Below are 17,664 nucleotides of genomic sequence, written 5' to 3'. Positions count from 1 at the left end.
GGTCAGCAAAGGAAAAGGAGACAAGACAGGTTTTACCATGGAGATCCCTGGGATGCACATGGGAGGATGAAGGAGAAATGTGGGTGCAAGCCATGGTTAACCCAATCATCTGTCAGGTGCACCATGAGCGATTTCACAGGCAAGCCACACCATGGCAGAGTGAGTTGCCATCATGTCAAGCAAACCTGGCTACTGTCTATTTTACAGGCAGATTCAGGCACAATGATACTGGGTATCTTGCCTATGTGTCTCAAGTTCCTTCTCTGTATCAATTGTTTTGCATTACAGTGAATTGCTAATAACCAAAAGGCACATTCACAATGTCCTCATTCCATAACATGCTCCACATCTCTCTCTCTCCACCACACTTCATGTGGAAGCACAGCCTCCAAGCCACTCCACAGCGTTCACCACTCTCAGGCCCCTGCCAGATCTACCTACCAGCTCCCCGTACTTCAGCCCGAGCAGCTTCTGCACTGCCCAGTCAAATGGTTAGCATAGGGCCTTCCAGGAGCATTGCCTCTGCTTCTTTGTCTCCCATTTTCTGGGCTGGTAGTTGTCAACCTATCAAATGAGACATCCCCTTTTCCTTCCTTCCTTCCTTCCTTCCTTCCTTCCTTCCTTCCTTCCTTCCTTCCTTTATGTTTATAGAATCCCTTCAGATGTATATGCACTACTAATGTGGCTTACATCCATTAAAGTCACTATATCATAATAGAGACAGAAAATCAAACAAAATATGATGGGAAAAGACTTTTGTTAAGCAAAACACATAGAGTGGATTAATTCAATCCAAACGGTAAGAATGGCCCCACCCAAAATGTATTAACTAATTAAACTTATAACATCTCTTCCTCCCCCACCCCAAAATACTGTTTGAGGCACAGAATAAACCTTTTCATGCATAGGGCAAGAATGCTGTGTGGAAACAATTCATGGGCCTTTAAATTGCCATTTCAGAGCTGACACTGTGCCGTACTACATTTTGCCAGACGCTGCAGCTCATATGCTGTCCCTCCTCTATCATGACGTCTCCCCTTCCTCTAAATCAGGACTGGATGGGTTCTTACCCGGCAAACTGAATGCACCTCATCAGCCATGCACGATGGCCTTCCGGGTGTTTGACAACCTACTTACCTCTGTAATCTCAGGGAGGCAGCAAAACCAGTAGATTACCTGATACAAATGTGTAGTGGGCCATAACTTGACTTGGTGGGTCAGAATTTGGAATTAAAATAGGAGATGACAAATGCCTTCCCTATGCTCTGCCCCATCTTCCAAACACCTTTGAACCCTATGGGACATCAATGTGGAATCTCATGGTGGAGCCTCTTCCAATTGTCTTTGCATTTTTGAACAAAATCACAGATACGAATGAAAGCACAAGGTAGAGCTAGGCCTGTGTGACTGCAGCCAACTGAGGAAAAGAGCGACAGCATATGCCTGTGAAAATGGATCCATTCTTTTGTACCTTTTCCATGTCATGGAAACAAAAAAACTTTTGCTAAAAATTAACTGCCAGAAAACTGAATATAAAAAAAGGAGAAGAAATACGTCTTCAAAGAGCATGCAATTAGACCATAGAAATTGTTGCCTCAGGAGGTCATCAAGTCAAGTGCTTTGGCTAGAACAGAGTTATTGTACTTCGTATCATCTATAGTTAAGTATAGGAAGGCAGGATTGGTTGAATGTCATACTTCAGGGCTTAGGAATTTCTTTCATCTCAGCACAAAAATTAATCACTGACTTGAACTTTATCTTGCTGTCCCAGTTTTCTTTAGGAACAGGTGTGTGTGTGTGTGTTTGTGTGTGTGTATTTGGTTACATATAGAGTGACCTGGGTCTTGTGACACAACAGCCCACCATGGGTGATATCAGCCATGGTAAGTAGTCATATAATCTGAACCCAGCATGATTTCTTTATGGTGGCTTATTTTTCACAGACAAGCTGCCCTGAGAACCTGTGGCTTATTCTAGGGGTGTTTGCCTACAATGGCTTTTTGTCATCAGCAGATGCACAATTGAGGCTGTAATTTATTTTAATGGCAACCTTTGTGGATCTTTTGCAAGTGTGCGCTTATGACTGTCTGATAGGTGTAGTCTTCTCTGGTCAGTTTCTGAAGTCAAAGGGAGAACAAAATGAGACTGCACATGGGCTAATTTGTGGTCAGCTTCCAGGGGCCAATGGGCAAGCTGTCAACTGAAAAGCACCAGTAAAGGGGGGAAAGGGGCAAAAAAGATGTACCAAAAGTGAGTGGGGGCATTATCATTCACTCAGTAATGTAGTCCTCTCAACTAACTGCTGAACTGACGCTTCACAGTGCTCTCCACCTTTTGAGCACTTCCCTGAATCTCTAGCTACTCCAGAGAGAGGAGATATAAACTCCCCCCACTTTTTGAAGCACTTACTATTGCAGCTGAGTTCCGTGATAGTTCCAAAAAGAAATGTATGCAAATTTAATGACTTAGAAATAATTGGAAGGGAAATTTGTGCACCTCTAGTAATGGAGCAGTTGCTTCATGTGAAGGTGCCCTCTAGTTGAAGGGTTGCCAAATCCAACAACTCTCTTTTAAAGATAAATAACCACAGGAAGGGAGAGTAGACAGGGGCCTTGAAGCAACATTTTGACAATGAGGTCATGAGTTAGCAGCACACAGATCACACCCCGCCCTAACCACAGTGAGCTGTACTGCATATTTGTTTAAATTATTGCAATTTTCTAAATTTGTATATATACATATACGTCAACAGACACATTTTATGCAAATCTATGCCATCATTTGTCCGTTTGGTGATGTGCAAGTGACCACCCTAGCCTGAGTTCTTCTGGAGTTTGGAACAGGAAGAAGACTGTGCATTTGAAACTAATTCCAGCAAAGTAAATATTAGATATTTTGTGCACAACACAACAAATCAGCAAGGTTTAATTTATCCATGGGGGCTGTCACATCATGCCAGGTACCTGTGACTGTCATTTTTGCATAATGTCAGTGGGTGCACAGCTTGTCAAAACTTGTTATGTTGAGTTAACCTAAACAGCAGAGTTAACCTGAACAGCCTAACAGTGTTTGCTCAATACAGCACAAGCCACAACAAGCCAGGTAGTTGTGCGGCAGCTGCCATGGACAAATGGCACTTGGGGGTGGGTGACTACCATGACGCAGCAGCCCCCAAAAGGTAGATTAAGCCATGATGGATAGTGACTCCTTTGCACATATTGTTAGCTGCCTGGCTTTTGTTATGTGCATTTTCGTTTTTATTGCATACGTCACATTTACACTTGCCGGTTCGTTTTGGGGTCTTGTTGCATAAAACAAGGTCTTGCCTGTTAAATTACTAAGTCCAATAGGACAATTCCTGCTGGGTGAAATGGATACCTTGGTATTGTGTCCCTGTCCATGCATGTGTTTTATAACAATAGACTGCATCCAACTCCATACAAGAAACATATGTGAACTTTGGATCTGAGATAGTGCTTTGGCCCAAGGCAGCCAGTGTGGCTCAGTTTGCACAAAAGATGAAAGAGGGTTATTTCCTGGCACACAGCAGTGTGTCCAAACAATTTCTTATCACTGTTCAAGTCTGGACAGGAAAATCAGCAGAATAAATCACATCTGGCTGCAGAAAATGAGTCAGCTCAGAATATAACCAAGTGTGAGAAACAAGGAGATGGGAAGGGAAATGCAGAGGCACAAGGAGTTCTGATTCATGTCCCAATGTGATTTTTGATGTCTGCCTTGTTTTTCTTGTGCTTACATGGATCTGATTAGTTATATGGACCTGCCAACTGTTAAAAAGATAAAAATAACACTGACAGTCTTTCTCGATTCCTTCCTATTTTCCTTCCTTCCTTTCCAGACTGTAGGAGGATCAGCTGGATTAGTCTGGAGGAGGGTGATGAAGGAGCCATTGAGCTGAAGCTGAGTAAAAGAACCTATTTACATAATTTTCCCTGGATGGTGAGCCCCTCTTGTGCGAAAAGTCTGTTTTCAACGTGTGCTTCTGACAGCTTTTTACTCTTTAACCAGAATATGGGAATCACAGGTAGTGGCTCTCCCACAGACTCTGTTGGCTGCCTGGCTTTTGTGATGTGCAATTTTTGCTTCATTGCATACATCACAATTGCCCTAGATTGTTTGTTGTGGCCTTCCCTGATCTTGTGCCTGTGGGATGCGTTAGACTGTAACTCTCATCATCCATAGTCAGCATTGCTCATCTGGCTGGAGATGATGGGATTTCATAGTCCAAAAGACCTAAGGAGTGCCAGGTTGGGAAAAGCAGGATTAAGCCATTTTGGAATAATGGGAACATCTCTTGGGTTACTTGGGCAGCTGGCTTTATGTCATTTTCTTGCACTACATATTTGCAAGAATTTGGGTGATCACAAATTCACATACTTCAATCATGTAAATTCGTACATAATTCTCAGTTTTCTATGAGATGTGTATGCCCATGCATTGTTACAACACCATCTGGCACAGACACTGTCCAGTATGATTTGCAGCACAGTAACCTTATATCTAAATGAATGCCCAGATATCGCCAATGGCGATGGTATGCAATTAGGTATGCTGCAGGTTGCTATGCCTGCTACAAGACCATCATTTGTTAAGTTTTGCTTAATAATGGAGAGGAATAATCAGTGCTTGCTAATGGGAGCTAATAACTGCAACAGTTTTACTCAACTGGCAATTTACCTGTAGGGTAAGAATGAGGATCGGTTTGATGTGATGAGGGCAACCACTCGAAGGAGGAAATGCCAGGGGAGGGGTAGCAGTGGTGAGCGCCCTCTCGGATGTTTGTCCTGCACATGACTGGGTGATCACCTCTATTGGGGGCGGAACCATGCATGGCACACGGCTGGCCTTCTACCCCTAACTCAGCCAGCTGCCCTCCAGTATAGGAGGGAAGGCTCTCCTATCGTTCCTGTTGAAGTAAGTTTCGACGGCCATCCCGGTCAGCTTCTGCATGTAGAAGGTGCTGTAGCTCAGGCAGCAAAATGCCTTAGGGCAGCCCTACTCCTCCCAATATGTTTGCCTTCTAGGCTTACAAATAAACAGATATGATAGGGATGCCACAGGTCTCCAGAGTTTTGCCAGCCAAAGGAAACCAAACCTGGGGATCAGAGAAGTGGAGAACACTTAAAACTACGAGTAAAACCTGCACTGCCTACAGTAACAGGCCCAGCTTTTTGGGCAATGGGCCCTGGCAACAAGATGGGCCTCAAGCTTAATGTGTATGCTTGTATGCTGTTTGCTCTACTACTGGCTCAATGGGTGAAACAAATAGTATTAACAATTCATGTGGTGTGCAAAGAGTGCAAAGGTTCCCAGAGTTCAATAGATTGTCTTATATGACAGAGATTAATCCTGCAAAGAAACTGTGTCAGTGTTTGTTTGTTTGTTTCTTTGTTTGCTTGCTTATTTAATTTCTAAACTGCCCAATAGCTGAAGCTCTCTGGTTCACAAAGCAATAGTCAAAGCCATGTTGTGAAATAGGCTACAAATGCTCTTACGTCAAAACCTGAAGAAATGGAGAGGCATGCCAAGAATGCTTTCACCTTGGTGGTGGACCCTACATAGTATAAATAGGGTTCCAGGAACTAACCGAAAGCTCTATCTATGCACTCACTCACTACTCCCTTTAAATGAAAAGAAGATACAGTATGTGCAACCATGATACTTCCTGCTCAGTGCTACTTCTTATCATAGTGTCCACTCTCCTCCTGCATCTCCTATAGCAGGGGGAATGCGAGATTCACCCTCCAAGAAGCAGGAGAGGTGTCAGCAGGAGATGTACCAATGGAAAAAAAGCTTCGGGGACTTACATCATAGGTGCTCCTATGATGGTGGTAGGGAAGTGGAGCAGTGTAGTGTAGCCAGGGCCCACATGGTCAAAGAACCAGGTAAGTGGGTTATCAAACACCTTAGAAGATTAGGTCACCTGCCATCCACCTCAGGCTTCCTGCTTCCTTGGAGTTTAGCTGCATCCTTACAATAGCGGGAGGTGGGGTGAAGTGTTCCAGCAATGCTATATTGTTGTAGCATATTACAGGCACATGTATATGACACTTCCTGCATTTTGAATGCTTCTTGGGGATGTGGCTTTGGTGGCTGTTGCAATGAGTGCTTATGCTTCCAAATGTTATGACATCGCAATGCTCATCATGGAACTAAACATTGTCTCTAGGCCCTAAACTTGTGTTTCGCAAGACAACAGGAATGTGCAAGCTGGAAGCACTTGCAGCCGAGGCTTGGGAAAGGTTCAGAGACAGAGCGACTCTGGTTTGCAAAGTGCTGTTAGTCATTCATCTTGCTCTGGCTCCTATGCCAGGTATCATGGTGGTGGAGCAGTGCCCTGGGCTGTACAGGCCACTGAGCTGGTTTCCAACCATGATTACTCTGAGCATTCGAACAGGTGCCAGCCTTTGACCAAGATATGATGAGTGTCTGTGCCCAGTCGTGCCCACTGAGGAATGCAGGGCACTGCTGTCTGCGATGCCTCATATGAAAGGAGACTTGATAGACTTAAATCTTTGAGAGGTTCAAACAATTCATTATTTGTTATATTGAACCAACAGACCCAAGCCAAATGCCATACCCTGTTGATTTGATACATACATTTTGCTAGATGAAAACTATCCCTAGCTGAACCTGCACGTGATTGAGCCAGGTGTCCTGTACCTCAAGCATGGAGAGCAATCTCTTTCCAGAAGCGAGAAAGCTTTTTTTTTCTTTTTCTTTTTTTTTTAAGAAATGATATTTTGCTTGCAAGCACAATCATTGCTGGGAAGCAAATCTGTTGCACTTGTTTATGCAGTAGGATTGTTCCTTTTGTTGTTACACGTGTAATAGATTTCTTTAAACATTCACTATGTACGTAATGGATTTCTTTAAACATTCATTTATCTGCAACTAATTTAGAAGCCAGTTCTCTTTGATGCCAAGCTTCCACTCATTTCAAGCATGTTGTTCTGTGTTCTCTGAATCTGTCCTCAAGATCTGCACTTCTCGGTGAGAGGTGGGCAGGAAGCAAAAGTCCAGTTGCTTTCACTCCTCCTTTGCCTTGCATGTGCTCTTGCCTCTGCGTCCTGTTGGGGCAGGGGCAGGGCTGCTGGAGGAGGGAATGGGGATGCAGGAGGAGATCACTTCAGGCAACAAAGAGCCTCCATTCAAGCCTCTTCCTGCTCTCAAGGTCTCCATTCAGGGTGCTTACTGGTTAATGGCTTAGGCACAGACACACTACTCCCAAGATGTGGCTTTGACCCTATTAGCCACTGCCGTCCGTTCTTACTCCCCCTCTCTCTCCTAGTTCAATTTCCTGAGGTTTCTGATTTCCTGAGTGAGGGAAGGCGATGTTTAGGAAAGAGGTGACAGACTGGAGGAGGAGAAGGATGCATGAAAGGGAGGGGTCAGTAATCGTAAATAAAAGGCCCCTCTTTGCCAGTTTAGACTTCAGGGACGCTGGGAGAAGAGAGCCTGCAACTTCAGAAAGGTCCTGTGCACAGCCCATACGGTGAGTATGTGGGGGTCCTACGAATGTCTGTGCAATAGTGCATTGCAGATGGAAAAGGAGAGCGAGAGATGTGCTGATGGGCCGTTCTTATGAAATCCATACGGCAAAATTCACAGGGCTGCCTTTTCAAACCCCCAAAGATGATATTCTTTACTGAGTGTGTATAAGCAGTCAGTATGAGGTTCTGGGTTGTGGGTATAATGGAAGGGGAAATGGTTAATACAGGGGAAGAACAAAGGATACAAGGGCATTATATGGGTAAGTGAACTCAGGGTCTGGTTTTCAGATTGTAAAATAAGGCAGCCTGACTGTTTTTATTTGTATTTTTTGGCCATTCTAAACGTTTAGCCTCAATGATAAGCTTTTTACAACTTGCTTATAATTAAACCAACTGAACACTGGCAAATATTGCAATACGCTTTTTCCCCTATGGCAAAGGGTGCAGCTTAGGCCATTCAAAAATACTGGTGAATGTTCCAATTCTCTGAATGATGCCCCCACCCCACCAGTTCCCCCAGCAATAATAACATGACAAGCTGCTTGTACTCAGGCAAATAATTTTGGTGGAAAGGAACTGGCATTCCCTTTCATTAATTCTGGGTCAAAACTGAGCATAGCAGCACTTTTGGCAAATAATTCTGTAAATCTATCAATTGTAAACAAGTAACACAATTCTTCCAGAAGTTGCCCTGAGAACATCTGGAAATGTCAGCATTTCTTTATGTTGCCTGTGACTGTTGAGTGAAATCTTGATGCAAACCTGGATGGAGCAAAACCAGGCCTTTCACTGAAATGGCTATTAACAAACTCCCGACTAACCTCTCACTTTGTTTACCCTTGGAAAATGTAGGCATTTTGTGGGTACAATGTTTAGAATAGCAGCACAGTGTTTAAAAGGCCATCCACACTTCCATAATTTTGGCAGTTCCCCTCACGACAGATGTAACAAATCAAGGGACTGAGGACAAAGAAGTTGGCCAGAGCAGGCATGGACCACTGGCCCTTCTCCCAGCGTGCTCAGAGAGAAAGCCAAAGATAGAGCAGCTGTTTCAAAAGCAAGCAGGGCTCTGCTTTTTTGACAAAGCATCATAGCTGCGTCCCTGCAGCCTTCTACCCTCCTTCCCCAGGCCTTTTTCTCCACTCCTGTTTTCTTCCATTCTTTCACCACTGTCGTCTTCTCTTGGCAGTATTGAGGCCCACAGATGCCAGAGTGACTGTGATATACAGTAAGTCCAAAAAACCCACACTGGGATTTTCATAGAAACTGAATGCTGAGGATCATAAACAAGTCCTTTCCAAGGCAAGTGAATATCTTAAAGGAGATCAGTTTAAAAACATCTAGGAGGAGCTGGGGAACAAGGAGTGGAAGGGAAGCTGGTGCAAGCCTGGAAGAATTCATGTCAGGGGTTACATACAAGGAGAGAGATAATTTCTGGCTCAGCCTCCTGGTAAACAGAAATCTTAGACAGAAGCAGAGTTAAAACTCAGATGAGGCTGATGACTGAGAGGGAATGGACTTGTGCCGAGAAAAAGAAACTTCTTATTCATATGGGGATACTGCTTATGCACTGTCTTTTCCTTTCTGCTTTCTTAGTTTCTCTCCACATGCTCAGAGAACTTGGAAATGGATTATGAGTTTGGAGCAAATTATTTCCTGGCATACAAATTCCAACGTGAGTTGGACATTCCTCTCTAGAAAAACATTTTGCAAAAGAGTACAGTGTTCCGCTTAATCCTGGTGCATTTCACCTTCCCTTTTTTCCAGTCATGCAGCTGCTTCCATGAGCTGCTCCATGCATCAGGAGCATAGAAAAATTACATTAAAAATCTTGCTAACCTTCCCCCAGGCCCCGACCTCATGACTTGGAAAGAACTGAGTCAATCCATGTACCATTTGTCTGGCTGGCTGCAGAGGCTTATGGGCTAGCAAAGGTTTTCAGGCTGTCTAGTTCTCGACAGGTTTGGTGCTCACAACTGCTCCATGTAAACAGTCGGCTTATTCTGCAAGTGGCTTTTCAAGTGGTCTGAGTGAAACCACAGCTCGCATTACTTCAGTGCATTTTAATAGTTGTTAGGCAACATAGACAAATGTGTGCATGTTCCTTCTATCCTCCACTTCTAGGAATTTGGGATCTTGATCCTAGTGCGGTTTATTCAGCATTCCTAATAGTTTTTCCTCTTATGCCACTTCTCAGCTCATGTCTGGTATTAGGGGAATGTTTATAGAGAGAAATGCCAGTTGTCTTCCATGCCCATCATTTCCGCTCCTAGATGAGTCTTGGTCAGATAAATTTAAGCTGTAGTCCTCTATATAGATAAGAGAGGATCCAGGTGAACTTGGTCATGCTTTGGGCCCCTTGAAACTAATGGGATGAAAACATGCCCATCCTGGTCTGGATCCAGTGCACTGGAGTGGGAGCAAGTTTCATTGAATTGAATAGACACTCTAACTAGACATGCATCACACTGTACGGTTAATGTAACAAAACATTAAGAATGGATTTATGAATCTATTCTTGATGTGATGAGGATGTAGCTCTTGTGACTATGGTAACCACAAGACTGCACTTGTACACTTGCAAAATGCCATCATCGTCATCATCATCATCTTAACATAACTATAAAACACCTCTGCACAATTTTTTGAGGGGGCAAGGAAAGAACACCCCCCATTATGCATCTGTGATTGAATAGGGGTAGCAATCAGAATGGTGAGGTGGGAGAGAAGATGAGTTGTACCATGGGGAACATTGGGGTACTGGCTGGACGACTGAACTGGAAAGAGTGGGAAAACAAGTCATGGTGAGCCCAATTGTCTGTCAGGCACAGTGTGGGTTGTTCTGCACAGTTTATTTTCAGGGTGGCTTAGTATGATGTGTGAACCTGTCCATTTACTCTTAATATCTCATGATTGCCTTTAAGTTCCTGTCTAAATAACAGATTCTATATTCTTCCACATTTTGCAACTGGAATAAATGAAGTGGAACTGAGTGAGCACAATTTATTCTGATTATAAGATTTGCATTGTCAGTTTACAGGCCTGAACTTTGTTAGTTCAGAGGTTTTGAGCCATTATATACAGTCGAAGGGGCAAATATCAGCCGTATTGGCATATCCTTTTTAGCCTGCAGCTACAAGCTAGTAGCTGTGTTATGTCTGGTGCAGCAAAAACAGCAGCAAGTCTTCTGGACTTGGGAAACTAACACAGTTCTCTGGGCATAAGCTCTTACGGATCCTTCAGATATGTTGTCACTTGTCAGATACACAGGCACACACCGTATAAGAAGAAAGTGTGTGCGCGTGTGTGTACTGTGCATGTGTGCATTGTCTTACAATGTAAGGCCAAAAATCAAAGCAATGGCAATGACAGGCCGGTTTGTCACATGTGTATGGTTCCTTTTTATAGGAAAATGTACTCACAGCTGAAAGAACTGAACTCTCCCCCTACCCAGCATTACCTACCTGTGTTTCTTCACTTTGAGCCCTCCTGCCCTTGTCCACTTTGTCTCCAATACCGGAAGCAGGCGGAGAGAAAAATGCCTGCAGCAATGGAGGAAAACTGGGGGTACATTCTACTGCTTTGCCTTTCATGCAGCTTTTAATTACAGAATTTAGACCCCCCCCACACACACACACACGCTATTTTAGTCATGAATGGGGGAATCATACACAGAATCCTCCTGCCTATTTTTACCCTCACTAAGGAGGTACACCTGTGTCTGGACTGTACCACCTAAGTTCAGACTGAAGGTGGCTGCCTCCAACATTGACTGTTCCTCCTTATAAAAGAATCTCTGCATGCAGAGAACTAGCGCACTGAGGAGAAGGCTAGACTAGATCCCTTCTCCCAAGCATCTGCTTTTCCAAGTGGATGCATGGATAGTTTTTGGAAAAGCTTTCAATCCTCTGTCATCCTTCCCACCTCCAGTCTGCACTGGTGTAAGTCAGATGTTTATCACCTCTGGGAGCAGATGACAGTTCAGGGTGGGATTCCTAGGATACATAGAATTCAAATGATTGGTTATAATGGAATCCAAATCTGTAGTACTAGGTGAACAGACAGGTGAGGTTTAAAGGGGTATGAAGAAAAGTGAATGCCGAAACAAATTTTGAAACAAAATCTTCACAGGGTAAGGGGGTATGTCTAGGAAGTCTATCTGGAGGAAGTGATGAAAGACCATCATACCAGATCTGCGTATGATTGTAGATAGGTAGGTTTCTTGTGGTCCTCCAGAAATTCTTGGACTCCAGTTCCCATCAAGATTTTTCACTGGTTGCACTGTCTTAGGCTGATGGAGTTGCAGCACGTTAATACCTAGAGGACCACAAGTCATGCCCCTCTGGTAGACTGAGTGAGGCAAGGGCAGGAAAATCAGCAAATAAATTAGAAAACAAAGTGCTTCTATTTAGGAGAAGGCTGTTCTGTCTGCCTGTGGGTGTTGGCTAATATCTGGAATTCCACCCCTGTACTCCAACATTTCTGAACCTGTAGAGTTAACAGCTCACCCTGTTTTGAACTGTGGAGTCCTCCCTCTGCAGAAGGGGAGGGCAAGAAAACATGCCCACTCCCCCAAGGGCTGGTTAAACTCCCTAATAGAAGGTGTTTGTAACCATCTCCTAGAGGGCAAGTACCAGGCAGTCCCTACCTTTGTCAGCCCCCCTTCTTCTCACTCTTTCGCCTCCCAGATTCTGCTTTCATAATAAACACTCCACTGCTAAACTTTGCAGCTTGCCTAGAGACTTCTGCTGGTGTCAGTGGAAACCGAGAATAAGACTGACACTGAATAAGAGAGACGATGCGGACCCTCATCATTCTTGCTCTCCTGGCTGTGCTGATGATGGCGGCCTTTTGCTATGGTAGGTGATGTCTTGTAGTGATAGTAATGTGGGATGATCATCTGTCATTGAACACATTCTGTCTGATTTTCAGCTTCTCTCTTGACACTTCTTTATCATGTATTTCATCCTTTTGCCAGTATTCCAGTTTTCTCTGCTTCCTGCCCTGTGCTCAGTTTGAGCTCTCCAGCAAAGCCCGTTTGGCTTTTGTTGTATGTCTTGACACAAACCATTCTGTTCTTAAATGTTTAACCTCCCATTCTTTATCTTAAATAAAAACACAGGGGCTGGAGAAAGGTCAGTCAAGTTTTCTATCTTGGAAGAGAACAATTTACCACTGTTAGCTTGGAAAATTTTCAGGCACACATTTTCAAGATGTATTCAATGCATACTGCTTTCTTAATGAGAGTGTCCATGGGATTTCCATTGTGATGAAAGACTACTAGGTTCTAAGTTGGACAGAGCTGATGAATTTTAATCTGGTGATATTCCATGAATGGTCCACTGGGGTACAGAAGAATACACCTGCTTGTTCTCAAAGAGTCAGGGATGGCTGGCCAATGGCTTGAGGGGGAGGGAGGTTCCTCTCTGGAGGTTGGGAAGCAATTTCTCTGGCATCTGATTAGATAGCATTTCCATCAGGTGCCTTTAACTGCAGTGTCCGAGGCAAGATTTGCACCCTTTAATTATATGGATTGCTCTTCCTAAATGTATTCTTAGGCAAGCTATGAATAATGGTTTGGATGTGGCTAGGGTTAGTTCTTCTGTCTCCAATGTCATAAAGATCATAGTATTCTTTCTCTGTTTCCCCATTAAACTGACTCTTCAATTTTATCTATCTTTATGGCATTATGACAGCCGCCAGCATATGTGGCTTTTAGAAGGGGTAGTTGCATTTGTGGAGGTGCAATGTCTTCCATTGTCCAATACCCAGAAAACCTTAGAATGGCTTGCCCATGTGCAGGGGCAGAATGCTTCTGATACTGGGAACAAACAGCAGTGAACTGCTATCCTCATCTTGCCCTAGTAGTCAACTGACCAGGGCCATCTAATTAATTCCTTTTGGAGACAGAGTTCTGGACTAGACAGACATTTGGCCTCACCCAGGCTTTTCTTGTATTTTTCATTCTTCTTCCTTTCTGTTTGGATAACAAATATGAGTTACTTTTGTCTGTTTTCTCCCACAGAGTCCCATGAAAGTATTGAATCACATGAATTTGCAAGTAAGATACAAATATGATCTGTTCTCTGACTTACTGAGATACTTGAGATTCACCTTTTAGCTTCTGTTGGGAACTCAAATTGTGTTGCTAAGCCACTTTAAAAAGAACAGTTTCAGTATGAACATACTGAATGTGAAACATTCACCCCCACCTGTAAAATAAAAAGTAAGAAGTGCTTCACCACAACCTGCTTCTCTTCCATCTGTCAAGGCAGGTTGTACACAGGTCCCTGGCTCTCTTTTGGCATGGCCTGTTCATTCTATGCTATACTGTCCAGGTTTGTGATGCCTTGCAGGAGCCAAACATTCGCCATGTACCACTGCTATTCGTTCTGCACTGCATAAGGACAGGCACTGGTACTTCAGCTTGGAGAAACTGCACTGAGAGAACTAGCTAAGAATTGAAAAAGTGAAGGCAACCATCAGAGGAAAGCATGGTAGGAAGAAAAAGTAAACTAAGCGACATAAGTTCTCTGTTCACCAGAGCGTCAGGTGAAATGAGGGATACTATTAACAGTGGAAGATGCTGCAGGTAGCCTTCACTTCTTTTTCACTGGCAAACCAAAACAGAGGCTTAAATGGCAATTTAGCTTGAATGCAACTGCCTCTGTTGAAGTTTGCCATCAAAATTCAGCCCTGAGCTGCTGGATTTTGGCTGCAGTGGTTGTGTTAATCTGGCCATTCATTTTATACAAATATGTCCTAAACAAAACATAACATAACAATATGGTGGCAATGCCACCTTAGACCTACCCAGCTAAGGGTCTTCACCTATCAGTTGAAGACCAATAGGAGAAGGCACAATCACAAATACAGCTGAACCCCGAAGTCATTTTAGAACAGGTACAAAAAATTTCAGTATGACAAGTGAGTAACTTGCTGTGGTACTAGAAAGCATTCTCGATGATGGATTTTATTTCTTAAGTGTTCTAAATACCAGAAATATTTCACTGAAGCTGGAAAATTGTGGAGAAAAACACAAACTAGTGTTTCACATACTGAACGCATGGATTTATTGAAAAAGCAAAACATAGCAGTCTAACCTGTGTGTATCTTGGCCAGCAGTGAACCAGTATGAGTATATTAAACACACACAGGTGTTGATAAATGTTTAGGACAGGAAAGATGTAATACAAGACAATCTTGACTGTGGAAAATATTAGAGAACTTATTTTTAATTCTACAGATGGCTAAAGTATAGGATGGTGACACCAAAAGAAATAATGTCATGTAGCATTAATTGAAACTACAGGGCAAAAGTCCCCTGTAGACGAGGTGTGGCACCCAGAAGCCATTTCTAATTTTTCAAGTATTTGAATTAGGGCAGACTGGGCACCCTCTAGATGTGCAGACCACCTTGTCCTCAACCAGCATGACCAAGCCGGATGGATGATGGATGGATGAGGAGGAGGGTTATAATCCATACATCTTGAGAACTCCAGGATGTGGAAGGCCTAACTAAAAGAACATAGAGTATATTCATACCAGTTTTCCCTGCTTTCAGCATCAATACGTTTTCCCCCCAGAGAATCTTGATCATAGCTTTCCCCAAGCATTGCACTGATCTGCTTTTCCCACTGTGATCCGATTTCTTAAGGTGTTCCATTGCAATAGCAGTGCAAAGCTTTCTGTTGTGAGCTGTTGTCTCACCTGGTGTGGAGGACTGATCAGAGTGGGTCATCCCACTTTTCAGGATTACCTACCGGTCTACTTTCCACCTTCACTATTGCCCCTCTCTTCTATTATCTTTGCTGCGGACTTCTTGCAGAAACCAACTAAATTTCATCCAGATGGCATCACATGAAGATGGCTTCGTACTTCGCTGTGGGACAATCTTGATGGCTCTGGCTCCAGCATCCCCTGATACCTGCTCCCTAGAAGTTTGCACACTGGCATAGAGGTTTTGTGGGAGGGAGCCTGTGTGTGAACAGCTGATCATATGTAGGTTTCATTCCCGCAGATGCCTGCACAGTTGTGGAGAGTCTGGGGTGGGAGGCACAGTGCTGGGCCTCATGCAGAAGGCAGGCATAGCAGTGTGTTCATAGTATAGAATCCCTTTGTGCAAGTAATGTCTGAAGGGCTCATGGCCAGGCTTCATCAGACTCCGTGGATGGTATGTGTCAGCGGAAGGCTTATCCAATGTACTTTCGTTCAATGTCCTTTAAAAAAAACCCACCTGTTCATCCCATTAAAATTCATACACAGGCCTATCTGGAGGAGAGACATTATAGGAACACAGAAATTCTATATTATATCATGTTAAATGTATGGTCCATCAGATTCAGGATTGTCTACACTGGGGTGCTGAGCCTCAAACCCACAGCTGGATTTTTGGAGTTGGTTTTTTTGCATAAACTTGCTCAGCCACACAGTAATTACAAACCTTGTTCCCCAACAGGTCCTTTCATTAGCAGAAGGCATGCCAACATCTTCATGAACACTGAGCCTGAGCACAGGAGGAATCCCTATATGCTGGAAAGGTACTTCCCCTTCATATTCAGGATTATGCACACTGAGTGCAGAGGGGCTGTCTCAGTGATGGGGGACTGTGGGGGTTGCTCTCCAGCACATCTGGAGGGTACCACTTGGATGAAGGGTGCTTGAGGCAATGGTTTCTCTCCCAGCCAATCCCCCATTGTGGCGAATGGGCATGATGGAAGTTGTAATCCAGCACTTCTCAAGGCCCTGGACTGGGGAAGATTGTGCTGGTACCCAAGGGTCAGAACTTTCTATAGTCACAGCTCAATATCCACTGTGAGCCAAGAAAAAATGTTGGGAACTACTTTAAATGGCTGATTGGCAGAGGTGCTGGTGAGATCAGTGGTCTCTATTAGAGTCTCCATGGAGTTGCTCCAGAACCCCCATTTATTTATTTAAAAGATTTCTATACTGTTCCTATTAGCCTGATGGCTCTCTGGACAGTTTACAAAATTAAATTATAACAATAACTCAACATATCAATGGCAAACAAAAGCAAATTACAACAACAAGAATACTCCATAAAAGATATTCAACAATAACAATTAAAGTAAAATATAAAAACAATAAGAATAGAAAAATAAAATGATTAAATAATTACATGAGCCACAGTGCTTTCATAAAATATAAAATAACAATAAAATTTCAACAATTAAAATATTGGAAGAATAAAAGGGTTTTAGATGTTTATATCTCACCATCGCATACAGCTTTTCCACTTTATGCCGCTACTTAGGCCTGTTCACATGTTCACTTTTAAGGGGTAGAGTCTACACACAATGGGGTTATCACCTTATGGTCATAGGCACTATCCATATGAGCCCACTGCAGCATTTGTTTTAACTGCCTGAAAAGGCTCTGCAAAGACTTTCTGTATCTTTGACAAGAATCAGGCCTATCAGCACCTCATACAGATAGAAAAGTGGATCCAGAAACAAGTCACAACTGTCTTCTCTCTCTCTTCTTCCCCACTCCGCTTCTCCTCCTGCTTGTGTGGGCAGGATCAGAGAGCGCAACAAGAGCCCCCAAGAACGTCAGCGGGAGAGGTGCGAAGATTACGAACTCTGTGAGCATTACGCCATGCGCCACGGCTACCCTGCTGCCTATTCACGCTTCTTTGGGTCGAGACGGGTCAAGTAATGCGGTCATGAATCACCATGCCCAGTGCCTGGAGCCAGGGCTCTGTATCTGCAAAGATGACACCTTTGCAATGCATTGTTGCTTGTAAACTGTATGTTATTCCATCTGCTGCTTCATTCTTCTGTAGACAATGATTCCTAGATTTGGTGTTAATTAGCACAAAGCTGATGTAGTGGTGGCTGGGCAGAGAAGGATGTGGGTGTTTATTACAAAATAAATGGCTGGTTTGATACTTTTTGTTCATTATGTAAGAGTTTTCTTTGGGTCACTCCTGTGTGTCTGCTAAGCAAAAATCTATCCCAATACTGGAAAAAAAATCTATCCAAATAGTTCAGATTTGATCTTGATCTAGTGATGCTTAGGGTAAGCCTATTGAAATCAACAGGGCAAGTTAGGTCTGCCTGACTTAAATCCTGTAAGTATAACTAGTCTCTTCCAACCTTATGAAATCTAGGGACTATACTCAGAGTTC

At 43.4% G+C, this 17,664-nt stretch overlaps 1 protein-coding gene across 1 annotated transcript; it reads left to right on the top strand.

The window, feature by feature from the left end:
- The first annotated feature begins 7,447 nt into the window (after window positions 1-7,447).
- On the top strand, window positions 7,448-17,436 carry LOC123036246 (matrix Gla protein-like). The gene is made up of 5 exons (XM_044455345.1): window positions 7,448-7,516; window positions 12,245-12,373; window positions 13,540-13,575; window positions 15,973-16,054; window positions 17,054-17,436. Exons 2-5 carry the CDS (start codon window positions 12,313-12,315, stop codon window positions 17,190-17,192), a joined length of 318 nt encoding a protein of 105 aa, XP_044311280.1. The 5' UTR covers window positions 7,448-7,516; window positions 12,245-12,312; the 3' UTR covers window positions 17,193-17,436.
- Window positions 17,437-17,664: the final 228 nt, after the last annotated feature.

The sequence above is a fragment of the Varanus komodoensis genome, unplaced genomic scaffold (assembly GCF_004798865.1).
Source record: "Varanus komodoensis strain SLA01 unplaced genomic scaffold, ASM479886v1 scaffold8, whole genome shotgun sequence".
NCBI classification, from domain to species: domain Eukaryota; kingdom Metazoa; phylum Chordata; class Lepidosauria; order Squamata; family Varanidae; genus Varanus; species Varanus komodoensis.
The sequence above is the reverse complement of the archived record's forward strand: the minus strand, read 5'-3'. Positions and strand labels throughout refer to the sequence as shown.

Coding starts and splice junctions, on each gene's coding strand:
- LOC123036246 (XM_044455345.1), top strand. CDS start 12,313: ATGCGGACCCTCATCATTCTTGCTCTCCTGGCTGTGCTGATGATGGCG. Junction 12,374..13,539: donor GATGGCGGCCTTTTGCTATG/GTAGGTGATGTC, acceptor TTTCTCCCACAG/AGTCCCATGAAAGTATTGAA. Junction 13,576..15,972: donor TGAATCACATGAATTTGCAA/GTAAGATACAAA, acceptor GTTCCCCAACAG/GTCCTTTCATTAGCAGAAGG.